Source organism: Halteromyces radiatus (genome assembly GCF_025201355.1).
Source record: "Halteromyces radiatus strain CBS 162.75 chromosome Unknown BX664scaffold_4, whole genome shotgun sequence".
Taxonomy (NCBI): Eukaryota; Fungi; Mucoromycota; class Mucoromycetes; order Mucorales; family Cunninghamellaceae; genus Halteromyces; species Halteromyces radiatus.
Window position 1 is genome coordinate 269,481 of NW_026251690.1, and position 22,606 is coordinate 292,086.

General features: G+C 33.9%; 9 protein-coding genes across 9 annotated transcripts; 5 read left to right on the forward strand and 4 right to left on the reverse strand.

Annotated features, from left to right (window-relative positions):
* Window positions 1-80: 80 nt before the first annotated feature.
* On the reverse strand, window positions 81-1,251 carry BX664DRAFT_279298 (Alpha/Beta hydrolase protein). Its single transcript, XM_051541437.1, has 3 exons — window positions 981-1,251; window positions 772-896; window positions 81-710 (listed from the first exon to the last, which is right to left on the reverse strand). Exons 1-3 carry the CDS (start codon window positions 1,203-1,205, stop codon window positions 164-166), a joined length of 897 nt encoding a protein of 298 aa, XP_051399582.1. The 5' UTR covers window positions 1,206-1,251; the 3' UTR covers window positions 81-163.
* Window positions 1,252-4,330: 3,079 nt separating this feature from the next.
* BX664DRAFT_331264 (uncharacterized protein) lies at window positions 4,331-5,325 on the forward strand. The gene has a single exon (XM_051545106.1). The coding sequence runs from the start codon at window positions 4,386-4,388 to the stop codon at window positions 5,220-5,222; it is 837 nt and encodes a 278-aa protein (XP_051399583.1). The 5' UTR covers window positions 4,331-4,385; the 3' UTR covers window positions 5,223-5,325.
* Window positions 5,326-5,466: 141 nt separating this feature from the next.
* Window positions 5,467-6,531, reverse strand: BX664DRAFT_331268 (uncharacterized protein). The gene is made up of 5 exons (XM_051545107.1): window positions 6,420-6,531; window positions 6,247-6,327; window positions 5,997-6,134; window positions 5,782-5,913; window positions 5,467-5,631 (listed from the first exon to the last, which is right to left on the reverse strand). Exons 1-5 carry the CDS (start codon window positions 6,421-6,423, stop codon window positions 5,615-5,617), a joined length of 372 nt encoding a protein of 123 aa, XP_051399584.1. The 5' UTR covers window positions 6,424-6,531; the 3' UTR covers window positions 5,467-5,614.
* A 585-nt stretch (window positions 6,532-7,116) lies between these two features.
* BX664DRAFT_314016 (uncharacterized protein) lies at window positions 7,117-8,388 on the forward strand (the record flags this gene model as incomplete). The annotated part of the gene is made up of 4 exons (XM_051542648.1): window positions 7,117-7,161; window positions 7,612-7,729; window positions 7,790-8,137; window positions 8,228-8,388. The coding sequence occupies 4 exons, from the start codon at window positions 7,117-7,119 to the stop codon at window positions 8,386-8,388; spliced, it is 672 nt and encodes a 223-aa protein (XP_051399585.1).
* Window positions 8,389-9,567: 1,179 nt separating this feature from the next.
* BX664DRAFT_261822 (uncharacterized protein) lies at window positions 9,568-12,880 on the reverse strand (the record flags this gene model as incomplete). Its single annotated transcript, XM_051540693.1, has 4 exons — window positions 9,568-9,609; window positions 9,693-9,988; window positions 10,077-12,472; window positions 12,636-12,880. 4 exons carry the CDS (start codon window positions 12,878-12,880, stop codon window positions 9,568-9,570), a joined length of 2,979 nt encoding a protein of 992 aa, XP_051399586.1.
* A 1,499-nt stretch (window positions 12,881-14,379) lies between these two features.
* On the forward strand, window positions 14,380-17,776 carry BX664DRAFT_261895 (uncharacterized protein; the record flags this gene model as incomplete). The annotated part of the gene is made up of 11 exons (XM_051540696.1): window positions 14,380-14,539; window positions 14,663-14,754; window positions 14,815-14,919; window positions 14,998-15,543; window positions 15,723-16,105; window positions 16,199-16,237; window positions 16,335-16,400; window positions 16,491-16,926; window positions 16,997-17,138; window positions 17,206-17,311; window positions 17,410-17,776. Coding segments are annotated over 11 exons (2,442 nt in total), but the record flags the coding sequence as incomplete, so codon positions are not given.
* A 269-nt stretch (window positions 17,777-18,045) lies between these two features.
* On the forward strand, window positions 18,046-18,999 carry BX664DRAFT_331279 (uncharacterized protein). Its single transcript, XM_051545108.1, has 5 exons — window positions 18,046-18,102; window positions 18,213-18,305; window positions 18,372-18,503; window positions 18,581-18,712; window positions 18,842-18,999. The coding sequence occupies exons 1-5, from the start codon at window positions 18,090-18,092 to the stop codon at window positions 18,862-18,864; spliced, it is 393 nt and encodes a 130-aa protein (XP_051399588.1). The 5' UTR covers window positions 18,046-18,089; the 3' UTR covers window positions 18,865-18,999.
* A 151-nt stretch (window positions 19,000-19,150) lies between these two features.
* Window positions 19,151-21,199, forward strand: BX664DRAFT_331280 (Aldehyde/histidinol dehydrogenase). The gene is made up of 5 exons (XM_051545109.1): window positions 19,151-19,445; window positions 19,516-19,581; window positions 19,647-19,926; window positions 20,013-20,746; window positions 20,855-21,199. Exons 1-5 carry the CDS (start codon window positions 19,182-19,184, stop codon window positions 21,104-21,106), a joined length of 1,596 nt encoding a protein of 531 aa, XP_051399589.1. The 5' UTR covers window positions 19,151-19,181; the 3' UTR covers window positions 21,107-21,199.
* Window positions 21,200-21,319: 120 nt separating this feature from the next.
* On the reverse strand, window positions 21,320-21,823 carry BX664DRAFT_331283 (uncharacterized protein). Its single transcript, XM_051545110.1, has one exon. The coding sequence runs from the start codon at window positions 21,597-21,599 to the stop codon at window positions 21,342-21,344; it is 258 nt and encodes an 85-aa protein (XP_051399590.1). The 5' UTR covers window positions 21,600-21,823; the 3' UTR covers window positions 21,320-21,341.
* Between the last annotated feature and the right edge of the window lie 783 nt (window positions 21,824-22,606).

Here is a 22,606-nt window from a genome sequence, read left to right on the forward strand (position 1 = left end):
CTGTTTTCAAGTCATCGCACCCATCATCCTATTATCATTCTATTGTCATCCATCATCATCATAGAGACTTCATTTTATAATACATGTATTAAAGATATATGTACATTTATTTTTGTTAATTGATCTATACTAATATAAACTATACAGAATCTAACTAAAGACATCATTCTATTGAGGTATGACTTTCCACATTGTTGATAAAATTGCAGATTAAGGATAAGAAGAGTTCCGGGTTCTCGGCATGTAACCAATGGCCACAATTAGGCATGACTTCCATGGTAGAATGAGGGAATTGTTGATCAACCAAGTCAGGATGGGCCAAGAAGAGTTTTCGATAAGGGCTGATACCACCAGTGATGAATAACGTAGGACCATGATACTGATGACCTTGAATGAATTCGCCCAAGTTACCCAAAGCATTGCCTAAGATATCTATAGGTACACGGAGCCTATACACCCCATCTTGACGTGATTTCTTGACATTGGTGAGTAAGAACTGTCGGATGGCTGGATCGGGTTCATATTGCATCATCAATTGTTCAGCATCAGTTTGTCGTGTCGGTTGTCGAGATTCAATCATTTTAAATCCTTCCACATACCTTGGAAACTCGGATAAAAGTGGCATATGCACAGGCGCAATATCCGCAACAATCAATTTGGACACTATCTCGGGACATGTCAATGCCAAAGTCATCACTGTTTTCCCACCCCTATATTATATATAAATAGAATGAGTTTTATAACAATTAAATAAATAATAAAATAACTTACATGGAATGACCAAGAAACGTTATATTTTTTAACCCTTGATCAAGAACCCATTGCTTGAGATCGTCTGCCATGACTTGGTAAGTATGTGGTAATGAATGTGGACTTTCACCGTGGTTTCGTAGATCCTATTTGAACAATAAAGATCAGTACCTTCGATTGTTCTGTAAAGCAAACCTTTTTTTTTTTTTTTTTTTTTTTTTTTTTTTTACCATTGCATAGACATCTCTTGATAAACGTTGACTCATTGCCTTGGCCAAACCTCTCCAGTTTTGCTTACTTCCAAATAAACCATGACATATGGCAAGAGGTGATGAGTTTTGGATAGAGCCGCGTGCTGGGTATTTTGTAAAAGAAAGAGGAATAGTATTGGATGAACCAGTTGTATAAGATCGAACAGGACAAATACGAAAAGATCGTGTAATGTGATATAACATGATAAAGATGGTAATAAAAAATAAAAAAGGAAAGTAAAGAAAAGTCAAAAAAAAAAAAAAAAAAAGAAAGATTTTGTCAGTTACCCCCTTTTATAGTCTTTTTTTTTTTTTTATCCGGAGGAACGGAATTTCCTTTTCCCTTTCTTATTTTTGACAGATGGATCGTTCCACACTATTTGTTTTTCCGTGTTTCTGGAGAAATGGCATTTATTTTTTGATGAAAAGGTGGTGATGGTACAATGGGAGGAAGAGGTAGGTGGGATGGATTGGACTTCCCAGACAGTCGGAGCAATAAAGATCAAGTCTGATTGTTTTGGCCCATGATATTCAGTGAAAAGTGGAGGTCGACCTCGTCTTTTTTTCATAGACCGACCTCCTTCCTCAACAGATGAATGTACAAATTGGATAGGATTGGATGTTGATTTCCTTTTTGGCGAACAAGGTTTGTTGCGGGTGGGCGGAGATGAACAAAAGGAAAGATGACTCAGGTCATTGCTATCTACATAGGTTGTGGCTGTGGGGACAACGGACAATAGATCATCATATTTCGTAAATGACGTTTGTCTTTCGTATTGAGAAAATGTTGTCATAATAGGGGATGCTGATGGTATTGAGACTGGAGAAGGTGGAAGAAGTCGATCATTTTGTTGTCGTACTGGAAAAATTCGTCGATCCACTTGCTGCTGTTGGTGTAATGCTGATGATGATAACGGTAATGATAACGGTAATGATGATGCCAATGGTGATGGTAGTGACAATGGTAATGATGATGATAATGGTGATGATGACGGCAACGGTGATGGCAACGATATTGGTAATGATAATGTGGATGATGACGGTATTGGACAATTGCTGATACTTTTATTGTGATCATCGACAGGAACGATAGATAATAAATTAGTTATGGAAGGTAAAGTGATTAGCTGTTTCATCCAAATAAAAATCAAGGTATATATGTCAAAAAAAAAAAAAGAAATGATCAGATAGAAACAAGGAAAAGAACCAAAAAAAAAAAAAGATAACTACACTTTTTTTTTTTTTTTTTATGTATCAATCAATAGTGAATGATCAAGAAGGATTGAAACTCCATCCTTCATTCTTGTACGTCTTCAGTCCAAAAGAAGAAACCCATTGTTCTGGTTTGGATCAGTAAGCAGTAGATATACAGATGAGTTTTCCTTTCCTCGGTCATCATTGGTTTGAACTGCGGTATCAATTTTATCTAACACTTTTCCTACTAAGGAACATCACGATTTCAGCTGTGCCTCATATTACTTTAGGTAAATAATCGCAATGTGATCTGGAGTAAAGACTATTTTTATCAATAACGATTAATCTAATCACGTTTCAGATATTATCCTCTTCGTTTGTTGTTTATCTTCTTTTTCATTGGAAGTAATCGTTATCTCCTGGTTACATCATAGTTAATACTTCAATAAAAAAAATCATTTTATTACATACGTACAAAATAAACGTGATGAATAGAGCTATTCCTACCCTTCAAAGATAAGTAAACAAAAAACTCCTCTTGAAATCACACTCTGCAATATACCACTGGACTTTTTGACTACCATTTTGAGCTTTTAACGATGAGGTTGGTATGACGAAAGATGATATAGTATAAATAGAGGACCTTATAACTTTAATTCACGAGATGATGTTGTTTCATGGGTTGCTAAGCATGACGATTGTTAATATCGGAAATGATGATAACGACATATGAAGATCCTTTTATTGAATGATATAACAGAAAACTAACACTAACTACCAATAAAAAAAAAAAACTATCACTATAGGACCTAGACAACAGATATATATATAGATATATATATATAGAGAGAGAGAGAGGGAGGGAGAGAGAGAAATCAGGCAGATCAGAGAAAAAGACCACCCAAAGGATACTCTTGCACCATTGATTTGTCCTTTTGATATCCAGTTGATTAATACTGCAAACCGATTCCGTTGTTCTTATAGTAACCCAACCGTTGACGTGAACACCATCATCGGATTCATATGTAGATTCATCGCATTTATTAGTAGTCGATCCTATTATATATCCAATCCCTTGATCCGTTGATCCATTTCAATCGATCCGATTATTGGTCACATAGTCACTCTCTCCATATAATAGGCACACTAAAAAGAAGAAAATAAAAACGATCATTAGTATTATATTCGTTGAGTGAAAGGAAGAGTAAATATATGAGAGATTGGGAAGGTAAGAAGTATAGAAGTGAGAAAAAAGTAACAAGAAGAAGAAATAAAATACCTTGAGAAAGAGTAATAGTAATAATAAAGGGATTATTTCGCTTGGGATGACTTACTAAAGAGAGAGAGAGAGAGAGAGAGAGAGAGAGAGAGAGAGAGAGAGAGAGAGAGAGAGAGAGAGAGAGAGAGAGAGAGAGAGAGAGAGAGAGGAAGAAACGATAATTTACTATTTGTCTTCACTATAGACTTTAAAGTTGATCACGCAAAAAAAAAAAAAAAAGGTAGATTAGTACCTTTATTTAATATTTTTTATTTTTATCCTCCTCTGGTTGACATTACCTTTATCTCCTTTGAGTATACATACGTTCCTTTCCGCAACCGGGTTCGATTCGACCACCTATGTTGGAGTTAGGTTTGTAAAGAATAGATGTACCTTGAAGGAAAGAACAAACATATTTAGTTCAGTCTTGATCTTGATACTTACCAGTATAATTGATTTCTATCGTAGAGCCATTGGTCACCTTTTCCAAACGTTGTAAAAGTTTCGCCTCGTAATCTATTATATATTTGTATCAACCAGTCAATCTTTTATCATCTTCATCGTCAGTTCTTGTCAATACCAATTTCTGTCGAACATAATTATGCACCTTCAAACTTGAGCAATTTGCTCATTATATATCAGTATATAAAAAAGTTAAAAAAAAAAGTGGAGATGAAGGGATTAAATTGAAGTGCTTATTTTGTCACAATAAATTTTCCATGCATAGTGCGGAGATTCAAGTGGCAGAGGAGGGACGTCTTTTTCCCAAATTCATTCATTGTTGTTTCTTTTTCTCTCTTTGGAAAATTGAAAACAATTGCCTTGTTCAGTCAAATACAAATCCCTCAATATGATGTTAATCTCTACTGGAACCTAGTTTCTTTTTTTTTTTTTTCCTTTTATTTCTCTTTACGATTACCGTTATTCTTACTATGAATACTCAGGAACAACTAGAAGCCTATGCTCGTGATATGCTAACATCGTATTGGATGCAATCGCAACAACAACCACAAGCATTTACACCTTCTCCTTTTCAACAGCAACCACTTGGAATGACAATGCCTATATCTTCTTACTCACCTATGCAGCCTGATCCTTTACAGTCCTGGCTTCATCAACAGCAAGCATATGCACCATCATCACCTCCAGCGTCTGTGGTATCGTCTCTTGGTCATCAACAGCCACCTTCACATCACCAAAATATTTCTTCTCCATCATATCAACAACAACAACAACAACAACAACAACAAAATTCCCTACCTAGTCCTGCTCCATCTCCACCTGCAGCTTCTCCACAAGGTAAGGCACAATCGAAACAAGAAGAATCAACGTTTTGGGCACCACGAAAAACATCAAAGAAACGAACTTCATGGTGGAAAAAATCCGACAACAACAACAAACGATTATCCAATAATGATCTATCCAAAAAAGAGGAAACTAAAGAAGAACAAGCTGTTACAATGTATTCATCATCTCCTGTGCAACCAGCATATTCATCACCACCACCTCCAGCTCCTCCAGCTCCTCCAGCTCAACCAGTAACACCTCCACAACAACAGCAACAACCTGTAGAGCATCATCAAACGGTACAAACACCATTTTCAACATTACCAGTGCCTTCTCCACAAAGCGGTTTCTTTGTCTATTACACTCCACCTCCACCTCCTCCACCTCCACCAGCTGCTCCCAAACCTGAGGCTCCCAAAGGACCCAAGACAACCATGGCTAATCCAAGAGTCGATACCAATGATAGATGTTTGATTATGTAGCGTCGTATAGTTTACGTATATCCTAGTTATCATATTGTAGCCAATCTATACTTATTATATTTATTTTCTAAAATAAAATATTATCATCCTTTTTTTTTACATATATATACCAATGCTGTTGTTGCTATTTTTCTTTCTAATTATCGTATGGTCCAATCGTATTCCATCTATTGTCATAGAACTTAATCGATAATACATACATATATATATATGAAGCATATGTATCATCATGCAAAACCCCTTATTCCACAAATAATAACAAATGTTTATTTTTCATAAATCATCATCAACATATTAACTACTAAGACTAAAAAGAAGAAAAAAAAATAAAGGTAAAGGTACTTGATTATATCTTTCTTTTCCAGATATATGACAGAACAAGTATGCAGATTTCAAGAGAGTTGTTCAGCTAATATAATATTTAGAAAAAAAAAAAAAAAAGGTGTGAGAATTGACAATGAGACACAATGAAGATGATGATGGTCCACATACATCACACACACACACACGGTAGATGATGCCGATTTCTTTTTTTTTTTTTTATTTTTCCTTTATTTACCTTGTAAAATGCCTTGATTCAAAAGTGTATTTTTACTTGGACGGTCAGCAATCTTTTGTTCCAAATTTTTTTGCACTTGAATTTTTTCTGTATCATAAATAGGTTTTTGGAAAGCAGGTGCTACAACAAAATCTAAATAAAGGGAATAATTTTAAAAGATGTCATGCAATACACTCCTGTCTGAGTCAAAAAGACACTGTTTTGTTGTTGCATACTTTGTAAAATATTTTGTTGAACTAACGATTCAGGTGAAGGACGATGACTGTGAGAGATTTTGTGGCGTAAAGAATCCTCTACTCTACGTTTTGATAATTCATCACGTTGTTGTTGAATAGCTGGAGCTACATGAGGATCTATCAAAAAAAAAAAAAGTATATGGCTTTATTCTATATGGAAAACGTGACGATAATCACAAATAATTTCTTTTGATTCTTTCTCTTTCTTTTTCTTTTCTTTTTCTATTACCTTTAAGGATATTTTTATCAACAAGGTCCTTGGCATCAGGTCGCCGAGATAGGAAGGATTCAAGAGGGCTTTCGGGTACAGCTACAATAGAATATAATAGTCTTCTTGTTAGTATTATGTTGATGGCTGATACAATGACAATAGTATAGTAAAAAAAAAAAGAAAATACTTACTCATAATTAGGAATGGTAACAGAGTATAGTAAATAGAAGGAAGGGAAGAAAGAAAAGAAAAAATAAAGATAAAAAAGAAAAAGCGAAATAGAAAAAGAAAAAAAAAAGAAAACGCGAGCTTTTATTTTTTCCCTGTTCATCTCTTAGACAAACCAACCAATCATCTTTGTTTGAACTCATCCAGCGAAAAAAAAATATACATATATATACAACCATGCTTGTTCCTTTTTTTTTTTTTTTTTTTTTTTGTTACAAACATCAGTTTGTTTGTTCCTTCCCTTACACTTTGTTCAATAATAAATGACGGTATTCAAAAATAAGATGTCCCAAAATTAGGAAATAAAATATCATAAGGATAGAAAATAAATGACAGAAAAAAAAAAAAATAAGAATTGAACGCATAATCAAAATTGAGGGTATAAGAAGAAGGCAGTGGTTTCATTGAGTATAAGAGATTTTTGAATAATAGAAAAAAAAAATATATTTAGTTAACATATCCATTTTTTTATTATATTTATTTTAACTTACCTGTAGACAAGCATTAAATACATCCTCAAAAGAGGTGATAACATATGTTTATATGTTGCTGTTACAGATGGATTATTCACTTTGAATCGGAAACACCAAGAGAGATTTCAAAAAGAAAAAAAAAAGAAGAGAATAATTAATATACTCAATCATCATCAATCATCAATCAATGACATACTCTACCGACATCTCTAGAGCGACATCTGAAAAAGTGGTAATGCGACATCCATTTTGGGAAAGTACGATATTTTTTATTTTATAACATCACGACGTATATCTGAGATGACGTGCTGCTAGTCAATATGTGAGTTTCTTTTTTTTTTTTCCATACTCCCTAAGTGATCAATGCAGTAACGAACCCTTTCAATCCCAGTAATCCAAAAAAGGCAGGCATTTTTTTTTTGTCCCGGAAAGGATGATGCTACGGAGAAAAGATGAAGCTCTCTGTTTCTTTCATTAAAAGTGATTGGTTTTTATATTGTACGCTTTTTTTTTTCTCAGTGAATAAACGAATGTCATATGTCAATTTTGTACTACCCTCATAACGAATTTCTTGGATTTTTTTTTTCTATTGTTTTCTCTCCCTTGCCTTTCTTTATTACGTCCAAGATAGAAAATGAATTGGGTATTTATCTTGAGTCTTTTATTTCCTTTATCTTGCAAGGCAGATGGTACAGCTTCTACAACTTCAAACAATGTTGATCCTAGTCCTACAGTTGATGTTGAGAAAAAATTACAATACTTTTTGATTAGTTTAACTATATTGATTGTATTTATCGCAGGTAAAAATCATCCACTCTTTATGCAAACGATCAATTTAATTTTTTTTTTCTTTAATGAAGGTGTCCTTTACATTTATGCATGTCATTCAAGACGAAATAGGACGGAAATAGTTGAAGAGTATCATGTCTATTTTCCATCCAATCCTACAAGATATGTTCCACCTTATACATCACGCATCACGTCATCGAAAATCGATCTTGTTTTTCCTCAGCATATATTTCAAAATCCAATCAATACTAAAGATAAACCATCTTTTGACGAACATCATGATGAACAAATATCCTTGCATCATTTGTGGCTTTCTAGTGCTTCTCAAACGTGTATTATATGTTTGGAAGAATTTATACATGATCATTCATCCATAAGGCAATTACCGTGTAAACATATCTACCATGTTCATTGTATAGGTAAATCACCTCATTTTTTTTTTTTAGAAAAAAAAAGTATTATTTGCGAAACTTATTCCTTTTTTATTCCATTTTCCAAAAAAAAAAAAGACTCTTGGTTGGCACGATCACAAGTATGTCCACTATGTAAGACTGATTGTACCATCATTCAAAAACAAGAAGGTGTACCAGCATCATTATCAAACGAAAATCCAATATCCCCTTCGACCTCTAGATCCGTTATTTTCCCACCCAACGTAACCATAGTATAAATCATATATTTATTGACACTGTGTAAATTAAATCTACAATCATACCTAATACTAATCCTACTATTTCAAATAATAACATGATCAAATGTAATAATATATAATAATAATATGCAATTCATTCCCATACATGATTCCTTTGTTGCGGTAACACTGTTCAACATGTGGTGATCCATAATAATACGAGAATCATATCAAATATCCAAACTAGTCATGAGGGCGTTATGTTGTACAGCAACTGAAGTGGTCGTAAAGAGTTGATGATGGATAAATGTTTACCATTGTCGTGAAATGGCTCTTTCTAAAATATGCAGTTCATCAAGGAATAAAAAAAAAATCAGTACAGGATTATACTCTAATTTGCTGTATCCAACTTGCCTAGCATATAGATTACCTAATCATCAGAAAAAAAAACAACAAAGCACCATATCTATTACACTTGAGCCTATGTGTGCGACTATCCAAGTAACACCAATTATTCAGTTATAGAGAAGAGTGATAAATCAAAAGAGACATACCTAATTTGACCAAGGATCCAGAATCTATCTATAAAGTAAAATTGGAAACCAATATATGGATAATAATAAGTGTTGCCCCTTTTTCTATTTGGTATGTCTTGACGTTGACGTTGACCTATCTATAATACTATTCATTGCGAAATGAATCGTTATACATATATACAGAAAAAATAAAAAGTAGATTAGTTAACAATGAAGCCCAAGGTAGTCATTTCTTTTATCAATATGCCCCACCTTGATATCAAAAGTGATGACCAATAAAAATACCTTCTATACTTGTCGCCAGGAACCACATGTAAATAGTAAACTCTTCAAATAGATAGCCACTGACCAAGAGATAAAAAAAAAACAAAGGACAGCCTTATTGACATAAAACAACAAAAATTGAAAGAAAGAAAGAGGAAAAAAATGGGATGCTTTTCCAACCAAATGTATCAGAATAGATTGGAGACCCGATCATCAACAAGGAAGGCAGATATACAAAAAATAGAGTGTTTATTTGAATTCAACGTGAAAAATATAGATACAAAAGGGAGTAACAAAAAAAAATAAAAGGAATATAAGAAAAAGGCATCAAAAAAAAAAAAAAAGGATAACATCATCGTATGAGAATAAAAAGGATACTAAATAAATAAGACTCTATTTTCTACTACTACTACTACTACTACTGAGAACTACCACTGAGAATTTGAGAAGCATGGTTGGTCTAAAAATGGAAAATAGTAAAAGAAACAAAAAAAAAAAATCAATAACCTAAATAATTTTTTTATTTATTTATTTATTTATTACCTGAGCAGATGAAAATCGACGCATTTCATGAGGATCCATGGACATTTTCTTGTTCAAACCCAAAAGACGTTTTCCAAAATTGCGAGGACGTTCAAGAGCACGGAGAGATTGAGTACGGTTAGCATAATAACGAGCTGAAGTAGAATTGGACATCATAGATGATCGTCGAGAGCGGCGACCACCGGATGCTTGATCACTCAAAGGAGCAATCAACTTGGGCTTGAAGACACGTTGCATACCAAACTTGATAAAATCAAGAGGTAGGAACCATACAAAATTCCAAATCCACGCAATACCTAGATAGACAAATAACACAAAAAAAAAAAAAAAAGGTTTAGCGTCATTGAGAATTTGTTCCTTTTGTTTATATATATATATGCTTACCTCCCAAAGTCCATCCACAACCGGCAATCTTTGTGAAACCCCAATTGGCATAAACAGAAATAAAAGTAGCCACCAGTTGAGCAACAATAAACGCACACATCAACAACACAGAAGGTCGTTCAGTGAAGAACCAACCTTGTGACCGAGTAACAAAAATAAGACCTTGAGAAATGGTAGAGACTTGAAGATAGATGACCGAATGTAGGACAGGATTGTTTGGACCATCGGTGAAAGGTTGGACACCAAACTTGGTTTGAAAAAAGTCGGTCTTGTAAAGCACAGCAAAAAAGGAGATGGTAGAAAGAGCCAGATATAATCCATACACAATAGCATAAGAGAAGATTTCAAACAAATTCCATTGATCAGGATGAGGAGAAGGTCGTACGCGATCAGTAGAAATTGTCATAATGGTACCATCATTGAGAATGGCCAAAATCAGCACCATAAATGGAGGAAAATCATACTGGAAGGCAAAGCACATGATGGCGAATCCAACCACAACACGAATAGTGACAGAACAGGTATAGATTGAGTAATTCCGCATACGTTGAAAAATTTGGCGAGAGTGGATCAAAGCTTCAATAATGACAGATAGACCAGGTTCTGTCAAAACAATATCTGCTGCAGAGCGTGCAGCATCGGATGCATCGGCAACAGCAACACCAACGTTGGATTTTGACAATGCAGGTGCATCATTCACGCCATCACCAGTCATCGCAGTCATGTGGCCAAGGGCTTGTAAACGTTCAACAATTTCATACTTGTGTTCAGGATATACACCAGCAAAACCGTCAGCACCCAATACCATGTCATCCAAAGTAGAATACCCAGAACCAGGAGGAGGACCTTCTTTGAGTGTTTTTGATAAAAACATATTGTCACCCATACCAAGACGTCGACCAGTTTCTTTTGCAATAGCCAGTTGATCACCAGTAATCATCTTGACTTGTACACCTAAAGCAATAGCACGATCAATGGTTTCCTTTGTATCAGATCGAGGAGGATCATAGATAGGTAAAAGTCCAACCAAACGGAAACCAACACCTTCACCATCAGGTTCACCAGAGGGTACTTCATCCACAGCAACAGCAAGTGATCGTAATCCACGTCGAGCAAATTCATCCACATCATCATTCAAAGCTTGAATTTGTTGTTCCGTTTTGTCACGAGTACATAGATCCAAAATAAAGTGAGACATTCCCTTGGTTGCACGAAGTACCTTCCCATCAGATGTTTGCTTATAAGTGATTTCAGTACGCTTGATGACTGGATTGAAAGGTACAAAATCCAATTCTTCTATTCCGTCACGGGCCAATGAAGGATCAGGTAAGGAATTCACAATACAAAAGTCAATGGCGTCTTGATTTTCCGTTCGTGAGGCATATGCAGAAATTCTAATCACATCATCCGTTGTTAAATCGCTGTATGTCTTGATAGTTGGCTTGTCTACAATCAGTTTGTTCAAAGTAAGGGTACCAGTCTTGTCAGAACAAAGAATAGTGACAGCAGCCATTTCTTCGATAGCAGTGATACGAGTAACAATAGCTTTATGTTCAGCAAGTTGTTTGGCACCAATAGCAAGAGTCACAGATAGTACAGTTGGCATAGCAATAGGAATACCACCAATGAGCAAGACCAAGATATTGTCAATACCACGTCTATAGCTGTATTTGAAGGCTGGATACATGACTAAAATTTCCACGAGGACAAAGGTACCAATAGAAATAAGACAAAAGTTTCCAATTTTTGCCAAAATTTGTTGTAAATGACCAATACCATCATTAGCATCACCCACCAGTTTTGCAGCACGACCAAAGAAAGTGTTGAGCCCAGTACCAATAACCACAGCTTCAGCTTCACCTTGTTTTACAGTAGAACCAGAGAAAATTTCATCACCAGTATCTTTTCCAACAGGTAAGGATTCACCAGTAAGAGCAGCTTGATCGATAGATACTTGACCATGAGCTTTCAGTAAACGTCCATCAGCTGGAATAACATCACCTAATTTGATGCTAATAATATCACCAGGGACTAATTCAGCAGCTTCCATTGTACGCCATTCACCATCACGTTTCACTTTGCATTCAGGAGCGAGAGAATCCATGAGAGCCTTGACCGCATTACCAGCTTGTCGTTCTTCCAGAAAGCCAATGATTGAATTTGCCAATAATAAGAGAATAATACCAATAAAATCTTCCCAATCAGGAGGTTCATTTTCACCATTTGACAAGGCAATAGCGACAATGGCAGCAGCTTCCATTACCCAAGATAAAGGATTCCACATGAAACCAAGGAATTGTAAAAAAGGATTTATTTCTTTGTGTTCAAGTCGATTGTAACCAAACTTTTCAATTCGAGAAGCAGCTTCTTCTGATGAAAGACCATCTGGATTTGTACTAAAAGAATGAGAAAAAAAAAAAAAGATAAGCTAAAAAAAATCTAGTACCACCTATTACCATTACTAAACTTATGATTTCATTTTTTTTTCTATTGAGTTATTTTCATTCATCGTACACTCTTTTTTTTTTTTTAAAAAAAAAAAAAATCAGTTTTTCTTACCGTAACAAAGTATAGACATCACCTGGTTCCATAGTAGATAAATCAAACTTTTCCTTGTCATAAAGTTCTTCAACTGTCAAGCTTTTCATATCGGGTACATCTTGTTGTTGTTGTTCATAATGATGTTGACCTTTTTCATTGATATCATTGTTTTGATCAATAGGTATCACCTTATCTTCACCAAAGCTATTATTGACATTGACTTGACCTTGTTGACTTTTGTTGGAATGTTCAGAGGACGACATGATAGTCGGTTCAATGAATAAGGGCGAGGAACAAAACGAATAATAAATATAGTTTTCAGAATAAAAAACAAAGTAATAATAAATATAAAAAAGATAAATAAATTTATATGCGTTTATAAAAAAAAAAATAAAAAAAAAAAGAAGAAAGAAAAGAAAAAGAAGTCGTGGAGTTTCAATTCCTTCCTTTTATGTAGAAATAGTAGAATGAAAAAAAAGTACCTTATCCTTTTCTCCATAGTAGAGAGTGTGTGAATCAACGAGTTCAATACCCGATCTACCCTATTTTTTTTTTTTTTTTTGGTCACCCATAGTAATGGTTTGAAACTCTATCAATTGACTATATATGGTTGTATTTCCCCTTGTTATTCTTGTTATCAAAGTGTTGTACGAACGCGGTATTTTATGAATGATGATACTTCAAAAGCTAAATATCTCCATCATTTTCTTCTGGAAATGATATAATAATCTGTACCCCAGACTTATCCAAAAAAAAAAGTAAACTATGCCATATCTTTACTGTTAATCATCGTCATAATCATTCAATCTGTTTTTATTTTGTTGAACAAAAACAAAAAAAAAAAAAAAAGGAGGGAATGAATGTCATGAGCCATCACAAAACACCTGATCATACACGTGTTGACACTAAAATAAAATGGGTTTTGGCAAAAATTTGATCCACAATTGATACAACAAACAAGAAATCTCTACCAATAAGAAAAATCCCGTACCAAATTGGATCAAGAAAATCGAACCTTATTCAATGTTTCACGACTAGTTTTTTTTTTTTTTTTTTATTTGCCCATCTTTCTTGGCGATTTCTATCCATTCTTCTTTAGAACAAAAATAAAAGAAAATGAAAGGAGACATCTTGAAAAAGAGAGATTTTTTTTTATTACCAGCATCATCTATAGGATGATCCTTCATGAATATTATGTCCATGTCCCATTTCATGCAGTTTTGAATTGGAGGCGCGTGCTGACTTTGTAAATCAGTTCATTCAAGGTGAGGGCCAAATACAGAGGACAAAGAGGGAAAAAAACGAGTCTTCTTGTATCAAATTTTTCAATAACCGCATCTTTCCTTTTTTTTTTTTTTTTTTTTTTTTCTCTTTGTTATACTACTACTTTGATAGATGACGGATGAAGAGATCATAGATATTGGTGATACTAACTCTATTACTGACTCTCCTCCATCTTTACCAGTAGACAAGTAAGCTGTTTTATTATTATTCATGATCCTCAATTATAAGGAGACTAATCTTTCATATCGTTTATATTATAGTGAGCCAACAACAACTACGATACAATCACCGTTGACGATCGATGCATCCTTTGAAAACGTTCATCATAACAATGACTGGACAGAAAATACGGTAATATATATGTATATAATATAATCAAAATAGAAGGAACAATTCTAGTCAAGCCATGAAAGGGGATAAAAAAAAAACTCACTATATTACATTTTTGTTTGTTTTTGTATACAACAATCACTAGTACAAAGACATGGATTCGGATTCTCGTGCTCTTATTGAACAAATGTTAGCAGAAGAAGAGTTTTATTATGGACAGAATACTATGAGTACAATGAAACGGCAAAAGAAGCTGGAACTGACGAAAAAGAAAAAATCAATTGGCAAGAAGCGAAAAGTGGATAACAGTCAGCGAGACTATGAAGGTAATTCTGAAAAAAACAAAGGAGAAATTATTATGATGCATTGTATTGATTCATTATTTGTCCTTTTTTTTTTCTTTTTTAAAAAAAAAATCAACGATTCCGTAGCTGAAAGATCTGCGACCATCTCTTCTTCTTCCTTACCTTCTCACAAGACTCGTTGGACTTCAGAAGAGGATGATCAATTGAAATTGGCTTTGGTAAGTGATTTAGAAAAGAAAAAAAAGAAAAAAAGTTTAATCATAATGTATAATATGTAGACCAAATTCGGATACGGGAACTGGAAGCCCATAGCTAATTTTGTCAAGACTCGAAATCCATTACAATGCAAGAATAGATCAAGGCATTGGGTTGCATATGAAAAGGTAACTTAAATATACTTTGTTGAAAATATATAGTAATAATAGATAAACAAATTGCTTACTCATGTATTGATTGATTAGCTTGTTGGACCTACTGTTTCACCATCGTCTTTATTAACTGGAACAGAAACTTCGACGATAACAACAGAATCTAGCAACGACTTGAACATGGAAGAAACAAAGCCACGACCAAGCTCTCCTGAAAGAATACCAATAGAATCACAATCCAGTACTTCTGTAGAAACCACTATCAAGAACAATAATGTATCACCAATGGATGAGAATCGACCAGTTGACGATGAAGATGAAGAAATATCAGTGGAAGATGACGATGATTCAACAAGTTTACCAGTATTAACTGAAATCAAGGAAGAAATACTATCATCATCATCTGGCGAATCACAACATGACACAAAAGAACAGGAATTATTAAATAGTACGGATGCTAAAGATGGATCTACTTTTATGGATACGGATAAGAATGATAACATCTCTACTACTACAAGCATTGACAATGCAAAAAAGATACCTGAACAAAGCAACAACGAAATTGATTACAACAAGGTGGAAGAAAAAGAGCATAAAACAAACGGATCGGCACATCCATTCTCTCCATCTACAACAGCCGTCGATGATACAATATTACGTTCCAATACTCATAGTGATGATATTGTTGATCGGGAAACAAAGAAGCAAGATACCAACTCATCAAATCAAGAAAATCAAGAAGACATGATGGTAATAAATTAAAAAATTGGGTTAACATTTTAGATGTGAGTGATTAATATTTCTTTTAATTTTTTTAGTACTTTGATCCATACATTATTTCTGAAGAAGAGAAAATCAGTAATCCAGAATGGTTCAAAAACAAACACAACAAAACACCTGATCGATACTTGAAAATTCGTAATCATCTTTTGGCTTGTTGGCAATCATGTCGACCTCGTTATATGACAAAGACAAGTTCACGTAAAGGTCTCAAGGATTGTGGTGATGTGAATGCTATTGGCCGTGTTCATTCTTATTTGGAAAATATTGGCGCCATCAATGTCAATTGTATAAACGCTGCACCTCGACATCATAGACGAACTTCCGTTACTGACAAGAATAATAATAACAACAATGATGATGATGACAATGATCCTACAATAATGTATTCAGCAGCCGATCTACTTATTGGTTATGATGGGTAAAAGAGAAAAAAAAATGCATGATGACATTATAGGTTTCAATTACCACGTGGACTTAACCTGTTTTTTTTTTATATATATCTCTTTTTCAGACCTAGAAAAAGAAAAGTTCGAAACGAAAGGGGTGAATGGTAAATATCATATGGTGCATAAAATGCAGGGGCTAAGAGAGTGGGTAGCTTACGTATTATTATTATTATTTTTTTCTTGTATTGTGTTTTATGTTAGGGTGGATCCAAAAGAATTAGAAGGCCGTGTGATTGAACATGGACAATCGAAACCAATGAATAGTAAGTTAAATATATAATTTGATTGCTTTAGTTGAGAAAAAAAAAAAAAAGGAAACCACTCAACTTTTTTATTATTTTTATTTTTAGATACAAGACCCAAACGAACGGTAAAGCGATCACAACATTATTACGGTGGTGATGACTTTGGAAGAGGATATGATCCATTTCGATTGGTACCAGTGGCATATTATGACGATCAACATGTAGCCCCTTTCACAGTTGAAATCAGTAGTAGCTCATTATTGGTGATGGACTTTCACTCTCATTTGGCACATACGGAAATCATTGGTCTTTTAGGTGGAACATTCGTCACAGATACTGACAACAGAAAACAACTCAAGGTGGAAAGCGTATTTCCTTGTAAAAGTACAAGTACAGGAATTCAATGCGAAATGGATCCTGAATCAGAAATGAGGGCTAGAGAAGTATTTGCAGAAAATGGTTATACAGTTGTTGGATGGTATCACTCTCACCCAACGTTCGAGCCACATCCAAGTATTCGAGATATTGAAAATCAAACATCATACCAGGTAAAAAAAAAAAAAAAAAAAAATCATATTATTCATCATTTAGATTTGACTCTTTAATTTTTATTATTAGACATTGTTTCGGCATGAAAAAACAGGGGACGAACCTTTTATTGGAGTCATTGTGACACCTTATGATTTGACGGTAGCAAGCGAACATTCACAAATTCAATATCTACATATTAGCAATCAATGGGATGATAATCATTCATTTCGTAAGTTTTTTTTTATTATGGATATAAATCAAAGACTGTATATTCATCTTTTTTTTTTTTTGATTAGGTGTTCCTTATGCTTGTCGTCGACTGGTCAAACAGGATGATCAAGTCCCAACTATTGTTATGGACCAAATGAAGGAATTGGTAGATGAATTCAAGGATTATGAACAGTAAGAGACTTGAATCATTTTTTTAAAAAAAAAAAAAAAAAGTGAAGGGAAACATGATCGACGGATATTTATTTATTTATTTATTTTGTTTTGGATAGTAAAATGAATATGTTGTCATTATATGGGACACAATCTCGATTAGACAAACTACTAGGCTCATTACGATCAAACCTATTTATGGAACTCAATCGAGCGGAAACATTTCTACAATTTGTCAATTCCTTGATGCTTGAACATTTTGTAGACGATGAAGACAAAAGAATGCAACAAATTGGACAAGAGGAAAATAAGAGTACTACAGAACAAACATCAAAACAAATTGAACAAGATGAAAATGTTACATTATCACTTCCACAACAATCAAAACAAGAATTAACCGATCATCTTGAAAATCAACATATGGATGAACAGTCATCAGCAACACCATTATTATCATCATCATCACCATCATCATCATCAGCATAATCAACTTCATCATTATTAGCATTAGTATTCAAGTATAGTTTCATTTTTAATAATATATGTATATATTATTATTATTACCACATTTCAACTATCTTGATCAATTATATCTCTGCATCTTTTTTTTTTAATTTTACCTTCTTTCTCCTTTAATAAACATACTGTTTTTTATATATATATCTTTTTTTTCAATGGATGTACCTTATGCATCTGGGCTTAAATCTGATACACGTGGATATTCCACCAAGATAATCTCTTTCCCTCTTTTTTTTTTTTTTTTTCTCATCCTCTACCTTTTTTCATCATTTCCATTAAAATGACTATATCACGTAAGTTGACTTTTTTTATTCTTACTTTTTAATAAGAAATAGTGTTTTATATATATGCAAAAAAAAACTAACTAACCATACGTTATTATGATGTATATATTCCATGATAGCCCAAGATAACAACAATACTACTGCGACTTTAGATAGTTTCTTGAGTCACCGACCTGATGCTCAAGAACTAGTGGATAGGAACATTATGAAAGGTAATAAAAATGAAAGAATGTGACAAAGAAAAATAGGGAATCTTAATAATTGTTTTTTTTTGTTAGATCCAAAGTTAGCACCTAGTCTTCAACAACAAGCTGAAGATTTAGCCAAACAAAAGGTACAAGATTCTCTTCGGCATAAAATTGATCATCGTCCTACTCGAGAAGAATTAATTGAACATAATATTTTGAAAGGTAAAAAATGATTTTATTTCTCTATATATTGATAAAATAATCACAAATATTATATATATTTTATCCTTATTCTTTAGATAGTGATGTAGCACCCGCTCTTCAAAGACCTCAAGCGGAACTTGAACGAAGTCGACTTGAAGATAAGTTGGAACACAAAATCTCTGATCGTCCCAAACCATCCACTTTGATCGAACAAGGCATTCTTCCCGGTAAAATATCCAAAATAGGGCTGTGTGAAAAGAAAAAAAAAAAGATTAGAATATACTTAGAGTTTGACTGACATTTTTTTTTTATATATTCCTTTTTTTTTTATTATTATTATTATTATTGTTCTGTAGCTGATCAAGCACCTCCTCAGTGATGATACTATTGATAAATATTCTTTTTCTTTTTTTTTTATCAATTTATGTTAGTTTATATGTTACCACTCTTTTATTTATTTATTCCATTATCTCTATTGAAATAAAAATGATGACTGCTTCATTACTCGATAAAAGATGATTCAATAGGACTCTCAACTCCGACTCCGGTATTCCCACGGGAAGTGATTGCATTGCTGGTCAAAAAGGAACCAAGCTCAAAGATTTCCCACGCAGTATTTAAAAAAATATTCTTTTTTTTATTTCTTTTTATTTCTTTTTCTTTCTTTTATATTTTCAAAAAATATATATATCAATCATGTTGTCTAGATCAGTTTCTCTCCTTACACGTAGTGCACGTACTTCTTCCTCAGCTTGGCGTCGTCCTTTATTAGCTAATACTGTCAACTCAACTGTTCGTCAGTATTCTTCTACTTGGGATCAACATAGTCAAGTCTTTGAACAATTAGGATTACAAAAGTCTGGTAATCTCGGTGTCTTTGATGGTGAATGGAAAGGTAATGGTGATGTGATTCCTTCTATCAATCCAGTCAACAATCAAGTTATTGCTGAAGTTAGACAAGTAAGTACATGTTATAAACAAGAAGAAAAAACAAAAAAAACATAGAACTCAAACATTGTATCTTTATTAGGGAACTACTCAAGATTTAGATGTTGCTTTAGATCGTGTTGCTGAAGCTCAAAAGATTTGGCAAGAGGTAAGATTTAAAAAAAAAAAAAAAAAAACCCAATGAATTAATCAATTCATTTTTTTTCTTCTTAGCTTCCTATTCCTCAACGTGGTCAAGTTCTTCTCGCCATGAGAGATGCTCTTGTTAAAAATTTACAACCTTTGGGTAAATTGGTTTCTTTAGAAATGGGAAAAATTCTTCCTGAAGGTGTCGGTGAAGTACAAGAATACATTGATATTTTGGAATATGCTTTGGGTTTATCTCGTATGTTGAACGGTGCTCTTATTCCTTCTGAACGTCCTGGTCATGTCATGTTAGAAACTTGGAATCCATTAGGTACTGTGGGTGTCATTAGTGCTTTCAACTTCCCAGGTAAAAGAAAGAAAAAAAAGAAGTGATCAGCCATTTTCTGTCTCTGTGATATTTACTTTTTATATTATCATTTTTTTTTTTTTTAGTGGCTGTCTATGGTTGGAATAGTGCTATTGCCTTGGTGACTGGTAATGGTGTCCTTTGGAAACCATCCCCTACTACACCTCTTGTATCCATTGCAGTGACTCGTATCCTAGAACGTACTTTACGTGAACATAACCTTCCTCCTGCATTATGTTCCTTGGTGACTGGTGGTACGGATGTAGGTCAACAATTAACTAAGGATAAGCGTGCACAAGTCCTTTCATTCACAGGTTCAACCAAGGTGGGTCGTGAAGTTGGTCAAGTGGTGCAAGGACGATTTGGTAAATCCATTCTTGAATTGGGTGGCAACAATGCAATTATTGTGATGGAAGATTGCGATTTGGATCTGGCAGCACGGGCTATCTTATTTGCCGCCGTTGGTACTGCTGGTCAACGATGTACGACTACACGACGATTGATTGTTCAAGAATCAATTTATGATACTTTGATGGAACGTTTGATCAAGGCATATGGTCAAGTCAAAGTAGGTGATCCTCTTCATGATGGTGTGTTATGTGGTCCCTTACATACCAAGGATGCAGTTGAAATCTATAAATCTACCTTGGAAAACATCAAGCGTCAAGGTGGTGAAATCCTCGTTGGTGGCAAGGTATTGGATGATGGTCCTTTGCAACATGGTAATTTTGTCGCTCCTACTTTGACCCGTGTTACTCCAGATATGGATGTTGTCAAAAATGAAGCCTTTGTACCTATTTTACATACTATGACATTCAAGGTAAAAAAAAAAAAATCATTGACTCGTTTTTCCTAATTTGTTCTATTCACTCTTTTTTTTTATTATTTTTATTATTTTTGATTGTATTCATCTTATTTTTTTTTGTAGACTTTGGATGAAGCTATTGCCATCAACAATAATGTTGCTCAAGGTCTTTCCAGTTCTATTTTCACAACTAATCCTGCTACCATGTTCAAATGGATTGGTCCTTCTGGTTCAGACTGCGGTATCATCAACGTCAATATTCCTACCAATGGTGCAGAAATTGGTGGTGCATTCGGTGGTGAAAAAGAAACTGGTGGTGGTCGTGAAAGTGGAAGTGACAGCTGGAAGCAATACTGTCGCCGTGGTACTTGGTAAGTTGTTCAATCATGGATGAAATGTTCAGTAAATTAAATATGTTTCTCTTTTTTTTTTTTTTTCTTCGATAGTACTATTAATTATTCTGGTGCCCTCCCCTTGGCTCAAGGTATCAACTTTGGATAAAACTCAAGAACAAGGGACCGAAAATGAAACAAATTATTAGAATAGTTTTTTTTTTTTTTTTGATTTCTCTATTTTTATACAATCAACAACGAATAAAGAATGAATTTTTTTATTTGATTAATTGTTTAAATATATATATATATTTAGTATGTATGTGCGTAAAAAACATATGATTTATCCAGGAAGTACAAGAATGATGAAAAAAAAAAAAAGTGAAACGATGGAAGATAAGAAATAGCGTAACAATAGGTGCATGACTAATGATGATGGATGATGACTGTATTGATATGATGGTTGAGAATAAGTAATTCTTTTTTTCTTCTTCTTCATGAAACTGACAACTACATAATATGACATTGCATATCATGAACTTCTTTTCCTTCACCAGTAACCATTCGTGGATTGCTCCAGTTAGGACGAGCTTGAACCAAAGGAGGACTGGATGGTTTTTCTGGCTTTGCTGCAGGAGGTGGCAGTGGTGGCGGTGGAGGAGGAGGTGGTGGTGGTGGTGGACATGGTGGATGACCTGGTGACATGATATAAAAAATATTGGCTGCTGGTGGAGGTGGCGGTGGAGGTGGTCCAGTCATGATAAATAAAATATATTAAAAAAAAAATGAAAAGAAAAGAATAAATGAACTTTTTATCATCTCTTTTATAGTCACTTGTTATTATGGTGAGGGTTCTTTGGTGATACCAAGAACTTGTCATTGAGGAACATTCAAATGAAAAAAAAAAAAAAAAAATACAACTTTCCTTTTATGGTACCGCGCAAAACATCGTCTCGTTTCTCCTTCCTTGATGGCTTCATATTCTTAGGTTTGTTTTTTTTTTCTTTACAGTAAATGATTCAGAGTGACTTATTTATACGATGATGCTTGTTTGGATGAATAACTGTTTTGATGGTAGACTGTACAAAAGAAAAAAATAATCAAAGGTGGTCATTGCACTGCATGATGGAAACGATACAATTCAATCAGGTGATGCCATCCAACAGCGGTTGTACACTCAAATGATGAGTTTAATCTTTTAATACATATGATTTCGCTTATGATATACTGTTAAAAGAAAAAAAATCGCTTTTCCTTTGACACGGACCAGCTAAGCCAAAAAAAAAAAAAAAAAAAGAGTTCACTGAATTATTTTTTATTGGAATCTTGGTCTCAAGTATAAACTTTGAAGGGGAATATCTTTTCCTTTTTATTTATATTATAGATATAGTGTGATTCATTTGATCATCAGGGGAAAAAAAAACCATATTTGAGATATTTTTTGTATTACTATATGGATGATCATTCAAAGTCTACTTGCCTTCGCCACTTACAAAAACTGGGTACCACAAAAAAAAAACAAGTTTTTTTTCTCTGTTTTTTA

Excerpts from the sequence above, each read along its gene's own strand:
- BX664DRAFT_279298 (XM_051541437.1), bottom strand. The coding sequence starts at position 1,205 with ATGTTATATCACATTACACGATCTTTTCGTATTTGTCCTGTTCGATCT. Across the intron at positions 897-980 it reads CAAGAGATGTCTATGCAATG|GATCTACGAAACCACGGTGA; the intron begins GTAAAAAAAAAA and ends TTGTTCAAATAG. Across the intron at positions 711-771 it reads ACGTTTCTTGGTCATTCCAT|GGGTGGGAAAACAGTGATGA; the intron begins GTAAGTTATTTT and ends TATATAATATAG.
- BX664DRAFT_331268 (XM_051545107.1), bottom strand. Across the intron at positions 6,135-6,246 it reads TGATAAAAATATCCTTAAAG|ATCCTCATGTAGCTCCAGCT; the intron begins GTAATAGAAAAA and ends TTTTTTTGATAG. Across the intron at positions 5,914-5,996 it reads TCAACAAAATATTTTACAAA|ATTTTGTTGTAGCACCTGCT; the intron begins GTATGCAACAAC and ends CCCTTTATTTAG.
- BX664DRAFT_331283 (XM_051545110.1), bottom strand. The coding sequence starts at position 21,599 with ATGATATGCAATGTCATATTATGTAGTTGTCAGTTTCATGAAGAAGAA.
- BX664DRAFT_331279 (XM_051545108.1), top strand. Across the intron at positions 18,306-18,371 it reads GGATAGGAACATTATGAAAG|ATCCAAAGTTAGCACCTAGT; the intron begins GTAATAAAAATG and ends TTTTTTTGTTAG. Across the intron at positions 18,713-18,841 it reads CGAACAAGGCATTCTTCCCG|CTGATCAAGCACCTCCTCAG; the intron begins GTAAAATATCCA and ends ATTGTTCTGTAG.
- BX664DRAFT_331264 (XM_051545106.1), top strand. The coding sequence starts at position 4,386 with ATGAATACTCAGGAACAACTAGAAGCCTATGCTCGTGATATGCTAACA.
- BX664DRAFT_331280 (XM_051545109.1), top strand. The coding sequence starts at position 19,182 with ATGTTGTCTAGATCAGTTTCTCTCCTTACACGTAGTGCACGTACTTCT. Across the intron at positions 19,446-19,515 it reads TTATTGCTGAAGTTAGACAA|GGAACTACTCAAGATTTAGA; the intron begins GTAAGTACATGT and ends TATCTTTATTAG. Across the intron at positions 19,582-19,646 it reads CTCAAAAGATTTGGCAAGAG|CTTCCTATTCCTCAACGTGG; the intron begins GTAAGATTTAAA and ends TTTTCTTCTTAG.